The sequence below is a fragment of the Ranitomeya imitator genome, chromosome 1 (assembly GCF_032444005.1).
Source record: "Ranitomeya imitator isolate aRanImi1 chromosome 1, aRanImi1.pri, whole genome shotgun sequence".
In the NCBI taxonomy this organism is placed as follows: Eukaryota; Metazoa; Chordata; class Amphibia; order Anura; family Dendrobatidae; genus Ranitomeya; species Ranitomeya imitator.
Genome location: NC_091282.1, coordinates 1038741456 through 1038758357, shown reverse-complemented (window position 1 = coordinate 1038758357; position 16902 = coordinate 1038741456). Strand labels below are relative to the sequence as shown.

Sequence of the window (16902 nt, the reverse complement as noted above, 5' to 3'; positions counted from 1 at the left end):
GGATTTGTTGAAGCGTTGCAGAGTTATTACCACATAAAGTGACACTGGTCAGATTTCAAAAATTTGGCTCGGTCACTAAGGGGTTAAATGGCTTTTCCAGGTTCAGAATGTTTAAGATCACCATCAACATCTAATATGTGGTGTTTTTTTTAATTTTTTTAAGGGATCAGCAGATTTAAGGTAGCATGGCACTTGGCAAGTGTTGCATCCTCTTCTACCGTCTTTACCTGCACACCATCACCTTGGTATTCTGAGTTGTTTCATTGACAAGAATAGGACAACGCTGCAACAGCGGCCATTTCAAACTGCTCACTAGTGGAGGGGGAAAGAGTAGCACCTCCAACAGTCTGATAGTATTGACATGTCTTAAAGGAACACTCCCCAAAAATGTTTTCCTGATCCTTTTTGTTTATGTAGTGTAGTGTAGGTGTGTTGATATACTTGTCAATTGCTTTTTCTCCATTATCTTGTGGCGGTCCAGTCGTGGACTGGATAATGTGAACCTGCCTCTTCTTTGCATGTTCACACAAGGATGGTTGTGCATGTCCATGCTACTTACTCAGTGTAAGTTTATGCAGCCTCAGAACAGGTCTCCACAAATTTACATTGTAAAAGTGTCTTGTGGCTCACACATAAACCCAAGTGTGAACCAACTAATTGGAATTTCAGTATTGACCTAGGAAATAAATGAGGAAGACAGCAATTAGGAAGTGTATTAAGGCACCTACACAGTATTACATTGTTGGACAGAATTAGAAAATAAATAGTTGGGAGTGCTTCTTTAACGATAGACCATGAATACGCTAAATCTTGGAAAACCCTAGGCTATCTGAGTTCCTGGGAAAGCTAGGTGGCATTCATTAGTTTCCAGAAGAATTGTCACCCAGCACTGAATGCCAAATATCCAGACAAGCAATCAGATTTGTCATGCAGTACTCTCGACAATTGGCAGCAGTCCTTTTGGGGGCTATGAGACAGTTTTTCTACAGCTTTCATAGACCCAGACCTAAAAGGATTCGAGCTTTGCACTGTGGCGTGTTTTGTAAGTGCGTGTATGTTTTTAATCCCGTCTGGCTCTCCTGGGACCAGTTATCTGGAGAGTTGGAGTTCACTGGCAGATGAACGGATAACTACTCCTCTTGGTACTCCGCCATAGCAGAGGTACTGAGGCTCGCATGAAAAACAAGTGCTGTGAATACATCTTCTCGTATCTGTTAGGATTACTCTACCAGAAGATCAGAAGTCATGGAAAGAACAGTTGGCTGTACTTCCTACGGAGCGTTCGCTCTCTCGTGTTTCTGGTTTCTATTATAGAGGGCGGGATCATTGGATTATTTTACAGCACTGGAATATACAAAGTAAATTGGCTTCATGTATTGGATCTGCCCTCTTTCTTTTTATGATGGGAAGCGTGCAGGCAGAGTCCGCTATTGTGGAGTTTGTTGTTTTTTTTTCTCATTTGAAGTAACCCGTTCTTTTCCTTTTCTCCAGACAAGGACCTCTGTCATCCATAAGAGCTGTTATTAAGAGAAGTAAGTTCTTTATTTCCTGCTGTATACGAGCATTGAGTTAAGTCTTGTAATGTCTGTATTTAGTTAATGGATTTTACTAAACCAAGTGAAGGTGGCGATGGTAATTTTTTCCCAGTATAAAAGATTTCTACAAGAGTTGCTTAAACTTTTTATTTTTCAGCTGAAGAACGTATATTTTAATGTGTATGTTACACAGTATATCTCACGTACATAACATTGGGGCCTTGCATTCAGTTCATGTGACTAGACCAGCACTCAAGCCATAGGAGTTGAGTATTTCCTTACCGAATTGCTCTGCCTAATCATAGTGAAAACTGTGTCAGTGTAAAATTACGAGTTCCCTAATTCCTGTACCTAACACTGATTTCTATCATCGGTGAAGAAGAAGCAGAATGCAATTGGGCACATTACGTTTAGTTTCTCGCTAAGATCCATGGCTGGCATTACCACCTTTACTTCATTGAACCACAAGCTATACTGGCATTCATCTATTACTGTCAATGGCCACTCTAAGCTGAATGTGCTTACCCTCGTCAGATCGCAAATGCAAAGCAGCTTGAGGCTGGGCAAGTACCAGCGTGGGACGCTGGCTGGGAATCCCTGGTGCCATTGACACTATTTATTTTTTTTCGGCCTTACTAACTATGTTACTATATACAATTACTAGGTTCTGTAGAAGGACGTAGATCTGGGGATTTATTATGATGGAATATAGGCTGAACTGGATGGACAAATGTCTTTTTTTCGGCCTTACTAACTATGTTACTATGTTACTATTGTCACAATTCGTATTGCGACCCAACGGGTGGCCGATTAGCAGATGGCGCAACACACATACACAAGGGGATAGTATTGGGGAGAGGAAGACCCTACAGATAGGGGAGTGCAGGGACAGGCTCAGGTTTGAGCTCAGGTGGTGGCAATCCCCCATTTCCCTAACGCCCTAAGCGGGTCCTTCCCCCCGCCGCCATCACGAACCTAAGTCCCTCGCTGTCATCTAATACTGCCCTGGCTAGTGCGCTGCCCAGCAAGGAACACTAGCCTCACTACTGAAGGTTAAAATTCAGTTCCATTGCCACAGGTGTATAAAATAGAGCCCCACGCCAGGCAGTGTGCCTCTACTGTTGTCTGTGAAATAATAGATCTTTCTAAAGACCTCACTGAATTCAAGGAGGTCCTGTAATAGGATGTCTCTGTTGTAACTTGTCAGTTCATGAAATGTCTTCCCTCCTAAATATTCCACAAACAGCTGTGAGTGATATTATTGAAAAGTGGAAGCATTTAACAACCACAGCAACTCTGCCACAGAGTGGAGACCATGTGAAATTAAAGAGCGGTTTCCGATGGCTGAGAAGCGTAGTACAGAAAAGTCGCTAATACTCAGTTGACTCAATTACTACAGAGTTGCAAACCTCTGCTGGCAATAACCTCAGTGCAAAAACTATGCAACAGGAGCATAATGACATAGAATTTCATGTTCTTGAAGGTGTAAAAAAGTCTTACATCAACAAGCACAACTGGACCGGTGTAAAGCCACTGGACCCTACAGTAGACATTTTTGGTGCTCCAGAGTGGGAGTAGCTTCTCTATGTGGTGTTTCTGGTGGTGGATGAGTCTGGGTTTGGCGAATGACAGGAGAACGTTACCTGCTTATGGTTTTTTGTTTTTTTTTTCCCCAGAGTCGACCTAGGTTCCTTAGCTCCAATGACGGAAAATCTTAATGCTTTAGCGGACTCTGACATTTTTTACAATAGCATCCTGCCAACTTTGTTGGCATGGTTTGGGGAAGGTCATTTTCTGTTCTAGCATGTTTCAGCATAACTGTGGCCCAGGGCACAAAGTAGGACCTATAAACACACGGTTGGGTGAGTTTGGTGTGAAAGAACTTGACTGAATCGCATAGCGCTTTGTCCTCAATCCCATATATCGCTTTTGGGATGAACTAGAACAGAAATCATGAGCATGGCCATCTCGGCCAACATCAGTGTCTGACCCCACAAGTTCTCTTCTGCATGAATACACAAATATTCCCTAAGAAACACTTCATAATCTTGTAGAAAGCATTCCCAGGAGATTGGAAGCCATTTTAGCTGCAAAGGGGAAGCTAACTACACCATGCCAATGGGGATATTATATTATTAATTCCATAAAAACAGGAGAAAATTGAAAAAAAAAAAAAAAGCTTTTAAAGGACTTGTGTAACTACTAGATCTCTACTTGTGGATGCTTTTCACAGTGGGATAGATTTCTAATCTCCCTCTTAGAACCACCGCTGACCTGTATTTATGGATGAGCCGTGTCCCAATGCATTGTGCATCCTGCTTGTTCAGCACCTATGTTGTCAAATTGCACCAGTATGGGGATATCTATGGTAAGAGCATTGGCATGGCTCCCAGTAGAAGCCAACCCTCATCTAATTTTTGGCAGAATTAAACCAGTTCACAAACCCTCTGCATACATAGTGTTCTTCCGTCGCATAAATCATCATTAGTGAACACAAAGCTTTTATCTCAGGTGGGTTTTTGATAGCGTAACATTTTCTATGGGAAAATATAGGGTGTGGTATTTAATTTTCCCCATCCACTGATGGCCATTGTGTCACTGAAAATAGTGCTGAGCATGGATCAATTTGATAGCTGCTTAAGGTACCTTCACACATAACGATATCGTTAACGATATCGTTGCTTTTTGTGACGTAGCAACGATATCGTTAAGGAAATCGTTCTGTGTGACAGCGACCAACGATCAGGCCCCTGCTGGGAGATCGTTGGTCGCTGAGGAAAGTCCAGAACTTTATTTCGTCGCTGGACTCCCTGCAGACATCGCTGGATCGGCGTGTGTGACACCGATCCAGCAATCGCTGTCTCTCCCCGGCGCTCTGCTTCTCTGCACTCCTCCTGCACTGACTGTGAGCGTCGGTCAGCCGGAAAGCAGAGCGGTGACGTCACCGCTCTGCTTTCCGGCCGCTGTGCTCACAGCCAGTACAGGAGGAGTGCAGAGAAGCAGAGCGCCGGGGACAGACAGCGGTAGGTAAGTATGTACTGTTTGTTTTTTTTACTTTTACGCTGGTAACCAGGGTAAACATCGGGTTACTAAGCGCGGCCCTGCGCTTAGTAACCCGATGTTTACCCTGGTTACCCGGGGACCTCGGGATCGTTGGTCGCTGGAGAGCTGTCTGTGTGACAGCTCTCCAGCGACCAAACAGCGACGCTGCAGCGATCGACATCGTTGTCGGTATCGCTGCAGTGTCGCTGAGTGTGAAGGTACCTTTACTGTTCGTTGGTCGCTGTCACACGCAACGATATCGTTAAAGAAATCGTTATGTGTGACGGTATCTTTAGGCATGCAGAGTTTTTTCCAGCGCAGAGCACTGATTATGCTGATCTTTTTGTTGTCTTTTATTAGAGATATGCCTGCTCATCATTTTAAGGTGCACAAATCTCTCCTGGAAAGTGTTCAGCCTCAGGAATTGATGTCTCCATTCAGTGACAGTAAAGGTACCTTCACACTCAGCGACGCTGCAGTGATACCGACAACGATGTCGATCGCTGCAGCGTCGCTGTTTGGTCGCTGGAGAGCTGTCACACAGACAGCTCTCCAGCGACCAACGATCCCGAGGTCCCCGGGTAACCAGGGTAAACATCGGGCTTAGAAGCAGAGCGCCGGGGACAGACAGCGGTAGGTAAGTATGTACTGTTTGTTTTTTTTACTTTTACGCTGGTAACCAGGGTAAACATCGGGTTACTAAGCGCGGCCCTGCGCTTAGTAACCCGATGTTTACCCTGGTTACCAGTGAAGACATCGCTGGATCGGTGTCACACACGCCGATCCAGCGATGTCTGCAGGGAGTCCAGCGACGAAATAAAGTTCTGGACTTTCCTCAGCGACCAACGATCTCCCAGCAGGGGCCTGATCGTTGGTCGCTGTCACACAGAACGATTTCCTTAACGATATCGTTGCTACGTCACAAAAAGCAACGATATCGTTAACGATATCGTTATGTGTGAAGGTACCTAAGGGTACCGTCTCACACTGCCATTTCGATCGCTACGACGGTACGATTCGTGACGTTCCAGCGATATCGTTACGATATCGCTGTGTCTGACACGCAGCAGCGATCAGGGATCCTGCTGAGAATCGTACGTCGTAGCAGATCGTTTGGAACTTTGTTTCATCGCTGGATCTCCCGCTGTCATCGCTAGATCGGTGTGTGTGACACCGATCTAGCGATGCGATCCAGCGATGCGTTCGCTTGTAACCAGGGTAAACATCGGGTTACTAAGCGCAGGGCCATGCTTAGTAACCCGATGTTTACCCTGGTTACAAGCGTAAAACTAAAAAAAAAAAAACAGCACATACTTACATTCTGGTGTCCGTCAGGTCCCTTGCCGTCTGCTTCCCGCACTGTGACTGCCGGCCATAAAGTGAAAGCAGAGCACAGCGGCTGTGCTTTCACTTTCACTTTACGGCAGTCAGTGAGTGCGGGAAGCAGACGGCAAGGGTCCTGACGGACACCAGAATGTAAGTATGTGCTGTTTGTTTTTTTTTAGTTTTACGCTTGTAACCAGGGTAAACATCGGGTTACTAAGCGCGGTCCTGCGCTTAGTAACCCGATGTTTACCCTGGTTACCCGGGGACCTCGACATCGTTGGTCGCTGGAGAGCTGTCTGTGTGACAGCTCCCCAGCGACCACACTACGATTTACCTACGATCACGGCCAGGTCGTATCGCTGGTCGTGATCGTAGGTAAATCGTATAGTGTGACGGTACCCTTAAGCTAGTCTTTTGTTGTGAAGGACAAATAACACTTACAACCACAGATCTTTGTCTTCCTTCCATTGCATCTCAACTTGCCCAGATAAATGCTAATTTTCTTTTATCTGCTTACTCCTTATTTATTACTGAAATGTAAGGGTATGTGCACACTGAATTTTCTTGTTGTGGCCAAATCAAGGATTTTGCTAATGGAAACCGCTTTAGGAAACGCCCTGTGTCACTTTTTTGGATGAGTTTTTTTTGTTTATTAAAGCTTTTTTTAAATGTTTTGGAAGAGTTTTTCCCCCCAGATGTCTATTTTGCAGCCTTTTTGATTGGACAGTGCCTTTTTTTAATCAGATTCCTGCAAGAACCACTGACATGGGCTTTCATTACTCCCACCAGGTGTCTTTCTAAACCTGGAGTCGAGGGGGGGACATTCAAAATACTGTACTTAATATCTGAATAGCAAAGTGGTTTTACAATAGAAATTCATAGGTGGGGGTCTTTCTCTTTTAAATATGTTTATTATATTTTTATTATATTTATATGATTTAAGAATAGAATCAAGAAGTTAAATATATCATTTTGGTATGTTATCACATCATATAAGAATGAACATACAAAGAAAACAAGACAAAAAACTAAACAATGAGGTTGAAGAGTGCAATATGAGACACATAGACAATGGAAAGGTAAAGATCAGGGTTCAGTGAGGCACATAGACAGCAGAAAAGTAAGGATTGGAAATCAATGAGGGTATATGATTATTAACAAAAAACTGCTTTATATGTGGGTGTGCATGAGTTATCCATGGGTCCCAGATCCTGGGAGTGTAATTAAAGACACTAGTGAGTTGCTCTTTGGTCATAAAAGGGTCTTTCAAGCATTTTGTATGTAATTAATCAGGCTTTTTTATTTTTTGGACCTGGTCCAAAAAAACTTCTTAGAAATGTCCTTGTGCTCATACCCTTTTCTTTCTTTGTTCATGTTTTAATAATGCATTTATTTTTCTTCTAGCCTCTAGAACTACTGCGCAGAGTGAACAGCAGAGGGATAGAAGGTATAGCTGCCGGCTTTTACTACTGTGTATTTCATATAATCCTGACCATTTTATTAGTCCTCTTATTCTTCATATTGATTCTGCATGAATGCTATATATTTGGGTAGAGATAAAATGTTTAGGTAAAGCTAGATTAATTGATTGCCATAGTCTTGAACCTGCTTCATTATAGGTGGTGTGAGATTTCGGAAAAATTTACTAAAGTCCGACCTGAAGTCACTCAGTTTCGGGCAGCATTAATGAATACAGCGCACACCGACACTAGCGTACAGCTCGGCTGTAAATCTGCTTGATTGTCTCTAGCTAGTTTAGACCAAGTGGTGGAAGAAATACTGTATATTGCCCGCAGAGAGCATTGTAGCTAGTACTAGTACTCTCCCTGAGAAAAAGCTATACGCCAAACGCGCATCGGGGTGTCACCACCACCTAAAGGTAATGTTCCTTTGTGTCTCCATGTAATTTTACATCCACAGTTAGGACTCTTAGTTACCGTACCACTGTGTAATCATTATATGTTACTAGCCCACCTAGGCTCTTTACATATTACCCTTCACAGTGTTTATTTTGGATGCGTTTGGGAACTTTTTTTTTGTATATGCTAGATGTTGATCTTCTGTTTTTTTTTTTTTGTTTTTTTTTTGGGGGGGGGGGGTTATTTCTATTGAGAAACCTGACACTTTGGATTCTGCTACTCTTTATGCAGTTATAAACTTATATTGCCATTTAATTAATTGAAATAGTTTCCTTTAAAAATATGTGACATTGTTACACCTTTATCATCAGCACTACTCTACCTTTATATGGTGGTTCTTTTTTGCATAGTATCATTCCCACCAGGCACTAAAAATATCTTTTTAAATGTATTTTTTAAGAAAAATGTTTTGTTTCAATAAAATAGTATTATTTTATGGCTTGGTACTTCATTTTTCTATTATTTGATGATATTTTGATTTTGGAAGTTTTTTGCCATTGACGTAGGCAGTATTTCTCTTTGATGTGTCACGGTTAATAGTGTAAGGGGTTTGTCACGCTTAGCTTATCCTCGAGGTAGACACAGGACCATGTTTGGTTAAAGTCTCTGGGTGGTTTATTGCATCATAAACCAAAAACCCAAACTGGTAACAGAAAAACTGCCTGTCTGGATTAATAGAAAGTAAAAAGTACATACACAGTCCTGCCCAGTGCTCCTGGGACAACACCTATGGCAGCTCTCACAGTACCTTCAGTATGGAGGCTTCCTTTCCTCCACACAACACAGACAAAGGAAAAAAAAAAACTGGCTGGACATTTAACTCCCTCCAGCCAGACCTTGGAGGTGGAGGTATGGGGGGTAGGCATCCTGCCCATCTCTAACCTACCCACCATGAAAGCCAGTCCCATATAGCAACTGGATTGCTCTCAGCACGTATGCTGCTGGAGAAAACACTTATAGCTTTCAGGAAAGCAATCTTTGTGACACATATCTCCCCTCATGTACGACACCAGTGACCCTGTCACAATAGACAGGCAAGAATACAGGAATACGAGCACTGGAACCTGAGAACTGACAAGAATGTTTAGGAACAAACTTACAATGTTGCACAAGCACCTCCTTAAAGTTGGAGGTACCTTAAAAAATGAGTGTCTGTCAGCCATTGGCTGGGGACATTTTAGGACTGCACATGCTGTCTCTTTAAGAGGAGGGGACTATGCATACGCCCTAAGCACAATGCCCGGGGATCTGCGCGCACCCAAGGTGTCGGCAGCCGAAGCAGGAAGTGAGGGATGGGAACTGCATCAGTGAGTAAGTTGGAGTCCCTGCCAGGGAAGAGGGACAGCAGACAGAGACGCTGGTGCTACAATAGCACTCTAGTCATTACTTGAAACTGAGTGAACTTAGCTTCCCCGCAGTAACTGATGGGTAGGTTGTTGTCGGCCTGCAGGTTAGCTTGAGCTACTGATGGCAATAACGCCTGTGCTTTGATGGCAACCGTGTTCAAATCCACGCTAAGGCCCCAATTCATCAAACCTTTCACTTTTAGATTTCTTGTAACTTTGTGTGCTTTCCATGCCAGTTTCGTCCATCTCCACTAAAATGGGCAAAACTAGGCGGTATGGGGGCTACCTTATAATCAGTCGGGCGCGTCTCACTTCAACATGCCCACTCATCAAGACCAGAGGGAACAACGCCAGGCTTGATGAATCGGAGAATACATTCTTATGGTAACACTAAACTTGCAAGCTGCCAGAATAGGAAATGATGCCATAATATGTAGAAGGGACGTGAGAAAGACCAGAACAGAGGCAGGCAGTTTTGCCTAGACTGAACAAACTGCATATCCTTTAAAGGTGATTTTCCACCACCCAATATAATTTCACAAGGTTGGAATCATTTTAAAATAGGTGCAATGCTCAACCCCTCTTAAGCCCAATTCTCCAGGGCAGAAAGCAATATAGTCTTGTTCTTTAGTCACCTGCTTGCTGAGGCCTAAGATTGGCTACAGTGGCCAAATGACTGGAACAGGATATTTTTGCATCCTGCCTTGAATGACATCCTTTTCTTTTCACATGGTCACTGCAGCCAATCACAGGCCTCTACAGTCACGTGACTGATGAAAGAATGGCATCATTTCCTATCCGGCCTGAGACCACCAAATTTGCCTGCATTGGACCAGCAGATTTTAGAGTGGATAAGATTAGCGTATTTTATTATTTTAGAAACATACCGTACCTGCCATAATGTTAAATATTTTGGGCATTGGGAAAATCCCTGTAATCATTGGGGAAAGAAAATCTTGTTTCCCATTGTTTTGTCTTAATGTAATTTAGAAGACTTTTTCAGGAAATAACAATTTGATTCTCCTTTTAAAGGGATTTTTTAAGCCGGTTTTTGCTATGTAATCTGAAGCAGCATGATGAATGAGCTGAACGCCTGATTATAGCAATGTGTCATTTACTAGGCTGCATGGTGTGGTTTAAAAAACAGTGTTTTATCAGCAGGAGATTATCACTACAGGACTAGGAGGCTTGTGCCTCCTAGTCCTTTTGCTTTGTGTAACCCCGCCCCCACCACTGATCAGCAGCGTACTGTGTGCACTGTACTTTGACAGAAAGCTGCTAATCAGTGGTGTGGGCGGGGTTATTCAGGGCTCAGCTTTAGAGCATTGCTACTTTGGCAAAAATAAACAGTAATTGTATCAAAATGACAAGATGCATAACAGCAAGTGACACATCGCTAGAATCACGGTCTCAGTCCCTAAATTATGCTGCTCTCAGATTACATAGCAAAAGCAGGTTACAAATTCCCTTTAAAAAATTTTTACCTTGCACATGTAATTAGATGACAACTGAATTCCTGTTATTTTTTTTATAAAGCTAATGTAGTCACCTGTTATAATAGCTATATCTACCGTTTCTACCTTCTTGAACATTCAAAAATAAATAATATATACAAAAAATAACAACCACAGTGTATTATAGTAATAGATTATAACGTTTTTGGCCTACGAATAGAACAAGCTGGATTGTCGGTGTAGATGGTAGGTTTCAATAATGTACAGATTTGTAAGAAGTAATTTTTTTTTATAGTTAATTACATGTTAAAGTGACTCCACAATTACAGGGATGGATGGAAATTTCTTGGCACTGTGTAATTTTTACTTTTATCTCTGAAAGTTACAGCCATGGGGTGATGTAATGGTCTTTGTGCTTTGCAATTCATCAAGCTTGGAAGTGAAATGAATGTAATCATACTGTGTATGAAAAACCTATGACTTAATTCGAGTTTGGAATCTATCTCGTGCTGACTCATGTGGACACCTAAGGCTCAGTTGTTCCCAAACCTTTATAGATCACACTTTCCTTAAAGAGAACCAATCACTTCTGAGAAAAACGCAAAAAATTGACAGAAAATGACATTACAAGACTTATCTCAAATATATGTCATTAGTACATCAGATGATTTCTAGCACTACTACAGCAACACAGGTTTTAATTTCTTACGGTCATTTTACCATAGTGATTGCAAAATCTGATGTGAATCCCCTCTGGGAGATACCAACTGTAAGGGGGAAGCTGATTCTATGCAGCATCTGAATGGTAAATGGAGCCTTGTGCTCAGATCTGCTCAGGATTTGGGGTGAACCAATCAATTTGCTTGCTGTGCCGTTTTGTCTATTCACTGTCCATAGTATACAGTGGTAGAATCACATCACCCATTTTTCATCACCATCACTACAAATATAAAATATTTCACTAAGGCTTCACAATGTGCAGTGAATCTGCAAACATACAAATCGGGATGAAATATTTTCCATACTGCCACTTCCAGGAAACGTAACCTAACCTTATACAGTATAGTATTATTCAGTATATCAGCAACATAATAGGATTTGAATATGTATTATGCAGTCCAGAAAAAGGAGGATACAGTTTCTTCTAAAGGGTTAATATGCAAGATGAGGATATAGCTCATTTTAAAGGTTCATCTACTATAAGAGAAAATTGCTGCTTCTAAAAGTGTTCATCTTCTAGAGGAGGACATAGCTGCTTCTAAAGGGGTTATCTGAGTCGCTTGTACACACTGAGGAGCTGTGACTGATTTCACCTCTTTAGCGGTTTCTCCTACTTTTTTCTTTTGCAGCTCGAGTATGGTAAATAACAATACAATATATAGTTCTTCATATATCACTGAATCCATCATAAAAAGTGACAGATATACCCTGTTGTGTCATGCTACACACAGTTTACCCACACATTGGTATCTCCCACCTCAGAGACACACGTCTATACAGCTGTGAGGATAGTGAGACAGTTAAGAGCCACTTCAGCTCCCTCTAGAAGTGCCAAACCTCTGATTAATAAATTAGTGAGGACATTTTAGAGTTTCCATATTTATAGATACTGCTTGTTCCATTATACTTGTTGTACCTGCTGCAGAGTGTTCTTTCTTAGTATTAGCTAAGGCAAGTGTTAAGTGTAGCCTGTTGGAACAAAATAATTGTGTAAACCTAGCACAGCACTTTTTATTCTCCAAATCTTTTGTTTCCTTCCAGAAAATATTCTTTATTCAAATATGCTTATGATGTGCTCGGTGCTCCCTTGGTGTAGCAATTAAGTTACTTGTACTTTCATACCTACCGTACTTGATTTCCATTTATCTCTACCCTCCCTTGGCTCATGTCAATCAAGGAAAAGAAGGTACAGAAAGAAATGGAAAATGGATGGGAATGTGGACTGAACTGCTCGGACATGGCAAGGGTGCACCAAGCACCTCATTTGGAATATTTGAAAAAAGAGCAGTTTCTCACAAACACAACAATGGATCTAGAATGATTTTTACTTGGGCTTTGTTCCCATAGTCATTTTGTGTTGACAGACTCCAAAGGAAGTCTGTCAGCACAGAATGACTGTTCAAACCAAGTACAGGCACCCGGTGCATCATGGCGTAGCCAACCATTAAGTGCACCTTCTCGCTTGCTTTCCTTCTGTACTGAACCAAGCACCTGTTTTTGTACAGCCATTCTGTGATGACTGCCTCCCTTTTAGTGAAACTTCCCACCTACTTGTTTTCTCTCTATTTCTACAAAGTCAGATCTGTCAATCAAGATAGAGGGAGAACGAATAGCTGGGAAGGTGCACTAAACTGCTCGGCCCCGCCACGCTGCACCGAGTGCCTGTACTTGATTTGAGCAGTCATTCTGTGCTGACTGTCCCTTTAAGAGCTTTCCATTTGTTTGTTTGTAATCTTTTGTCTACTAGCCAAGAGTGGAGGGAAAAGATTTTCATTATTTGTAGTGAACTGTAGCAATAACATGCCAGTAGGGTCCCTGAGAATAATGTAACGCAAGGCTTTATTCACATCTGCTTTATAGTAAGGGAACCTGCCACCAGGTTTGGCCGATACGAGTTACGGCCACCGCCTTTCAGGGCTTATATACAGCATTCTATAATTCTGTAGATCTTCCCCAACCCGACCTTCAAGAGAAGAAAAATAACTTTTATTATACTCACCTTCGGGCGGTCCGGTCCATTGGGCATCACTGGTCTTGGTCCAGTGCCTCCCTTCTTATGATCGCCGTCCTCCTGCTTGCTTCGTGTTGATGACGCATCTCCTCGGCATCGCGGCTCCTGCGCAGGTGCACTTATCTGCCCTGTTGAGGGCAGAGCAAAGTAATGCAGTGCGCAGGCGCCGGGAAAGGTCAGAGAGGCCCAGCGCCTGCGCACTGCAGGACGTCATATTCTGCCCTCAACAAGGCAAATAAGTACGCTTGGCAGGAGCGCGATGCCGGGGAGCCTGTGTGGATGACTCAGGGACACGTCATCCACACAAAACAAGGAGGAGGACGGCGATCGTAAGAAGAAGGGAGGGGCTGGACCAACACCAGTGACGCCCATCGAACCGGACCGCCCCCCCAGGTGAGTAATAAAAGTTATTTTTCTTGTCTTACAGGTCGGATTGGGGGCTTATATACAGCATTATAGAATGCTCTATATCAGCCATGAAAGGCAGTGGCCGTAACTCGTATCACCCAAACCTGGTGACAGGTTCCCTTTAGTAGCAGAAGTCATTGTACAGAGTATATGATGACACCTCTAAATGCTGCCAGACAGTCCGTATACAGGTGAGTGCCAAACCTAAACCTGCTCCTTTCTGTCATTGTAACTGCAAGAGAAGTTCTACATCCTTTCTTCAAAAATGCTTTGGTCACACCTTATTATATTATGCAGTCTGGCTGCATGTTTTTGTCTTTATCAAGGTCAGATGTCGTAACAAATATAGCTTAAAAATGTTTACAATTTTTGGCATGCCATTTTCATGGTATTTTTATGTTCTAAGATGTACACCACTCCAAATATCAGCTTTCCCATGTGTTGTTATTTTTTTACACTAAAAATTCCGTGCTGTTTTGTTGGTAAAGCCAACCTCCAACTCGGCCTCCTTTATTTCAGACTCCTTCATAAATAGATTATGTATAATTAAAGATGTTGACAGGATAGGTGATAACGTGTTGATCAGAGGGGGTGAGACTGCTGGCAAATAGTAGACATTCCTAAATCTGTGACCGCAATATCACACAGAGAAGAAATATATGATTATAAAAGTTCACATTTTTACATAGATGATGTTAAAAAAAATCACAATAAAATCATGTAAAAAAAAAACAGGATACCTCAAGAAAGGACTGACCATTTGATTGTAATTTTATGTGATTTACAATATATTCAGATGTGTTTGGGGTAGGCATTAATTATAAATAATTATAAATAAGTGCTAGAGCAATCAATTATTCTTATGTATCCATCATTTGACCACAATCAGTATGTCACATAAAGCTCTGCTCTATTGAACCATTCCACCTGTAATATCGTAGTTAGTGCACCTCATACAGTCAAGTAAACCTATTTATAATGAATAAACGTAAGGAATAGTGAGTCTGTGTGTTAGTTTGTACCTGGATGTATAGAAAATAGTGATTAATAGTTGATGCAGCGTGGTCTGGTCTGTCCCCCTGTTACCCCGACGCGCGTTTCACCTCTCTGGCTTCTTCCTGGAGGCATGTCTTAAGTGGGGGGCTTGGCCAGGTTAAATATATCATTGTGCCAATCGGCCAAAAAGGGGCGGTGTAGTTTTATATATAGTATGTAACAATCACTGCTTATTGTCTAATAAGATCCATATACCTCTAAATACTTGGTGTTTATTAGCTACGTAAAATGAATAGGGCACTTACAAACCCCTTTTTAATCACAACACATTTGTACTACACGTGTAACAAGTACAGAATTGTACCTGTGCACTTTCTATGGTCATATGGTTTTGGTTTTAGCATGATTTTATTGTAATTTTTTTATGTAATCTAAATAAAAATTTGCATTTTAATAATCCTAGATCTCTTCTCTGTCTGTGACATTGCTGCCACAGATTTATGAATTTCCATGTGTTATTGAAGTGCTATGTATAACTTTTGAGACTCATGGTGATAATTGCTGGTAAATAGTTTAATTTTTATTCTCAAACTTTTATCCATGTTATAAAATGGATTGCTGCTTCATTTATTTATTCATTCATTCATTCTTTGGAGCTGCAAGAAAATGGTGAGTGCATCGCTGGGCAACCCCATAGAGAAAGAATGGAGCAGCAGTTGAACATGCTCACTGCCACTCTAACCTAAGGCTAGTTTCACATTTGCGGTAGAATCCGCAGTGTTTAATCCGCATCCATAAGTGCAGGAAAAAACGCATAGAAACAAGTACAAACGCAGCGTTTTATAGACGCATGCGGGGAACGCATGTGGTTAAAAAACGCCGCGTTTGTACGTGTTTCTATGCGTTTTTTTCTGCGTTTGCATTTTTGGTGCGCAGGGTGAAAAATTTAACAGGAGAAAAATCTAGATAACCAGACAGCGCCAATGGGACTACAGAGGGCGTGTATTATGGGATCCCTGTATGTAGACCCTTGAACAGCTGAAATCTTCAGATTTTGCTCCTGTATGTTGTGTCATAATGGATCTTTGCATGAAGAGCTTTTATTTCAACCTGGATTTAAGCATCAAGCTGTTTCTTGCCTGTGCGTTTGCTTGGGAGCAAGACAGAAATCGCGTAAGATTGAGAAGGAGACGGCGTAGGCGATTTTGGAGACACCCAATTATTGAATTACGTGAGAGACGTGGAGCATATCACACGCTGTATGGCGAGCTTAATGCCAACCTGGAGAAATTCCAAGAACATACAAGGATGTCACAAGACTCGTTCCGGGATTTGCTTGCTCGTGTCCAAGGAACCATATGGAGACAGGACACCCAGCTCCGTAGAGCGATTCCACCGTCTGCTGGTTACATTAAGGTACATTCCAAATCTAAACCAATGACAGTCCAAATTTTGGGTGTTCAGACATGTATTTTTTGGGTATTTTCCTTTCTGTCTTTAGCATAACCACACCATAAATAGAATAGATTGTACATTTTTTTTTTTTTTTTTTACAGATTTCTGGCAACCGGAGAGAGTTTATTATCCCTCCACTTCCAATACCGGCTTGGAATTTCCACCCTGTCTGGAATAGTTGCGGACACCTGTCGGGCTTTGTGGAATGTTCTCCGGAATGATTTTATACCCCTACCCACCTTGGACATGTGGCTTGAAATTGCTGAAAAATTCTGGAGTGTGTGTGATTTCCCCAACTTGGGAGCGGTTGATGGAAAGCTAATCCGCATTATAAAACCAGCCAGAACACAATTGGAGTACTTCAATTACAAAAAATATTTTTCTGTTGTGCTCATGGCAATAGCCGATGCGGACTGTTGCTTCATTGCCGTGGACATTGGAGCTTTTGGCCGTGGCAACGATTCCCAGACTTTTAAGAACGCTGATATGGGCCGCCGTGTGTATGGCAAAAATTTTAATTTTCCACGGCCACAACCGCTCCCCAACACTCAAGGTCCACCGCTGCCATTTGTTATGGTTGGGGATGAGGCCTTTCAGATGTGTGAAAACCTAATGAAGCCATATTCCAGTCGGGACTTGAACCACACTAAAAGGATCTTTAACTACAGACTGACCAGGGCCCGAAGAACA

General features: G+C 42.1%; 1 protein-coding gene across 4 annotated transcripts in view; it reads left to right on the top strand.

Moving 5' to 3' along the window:
• SH3D19 (SH3 domain containing 19) overlaps positions 1-16902 on the top strand; it is a 174082-nt gene that overhangs the window by 72375 nt on the left and 84805 nt on the right. For all 4 annotated transcript variants that reach the window (XM_069744059.1, XM_069744058.1, XM_069744061.1 and 1 more), the window contains exons 3-4: positions 1492-1532; positions 7308-7350. In XM_069744059.1, the coding sequence (XP_069600160.1) occupies positions 1492-1532; positions 7308-7350 (84 nt within the window). The remainder of the gene's footprint in view (positions 1-1491; positions 1533-7307; positions 7351-16902) is intronic.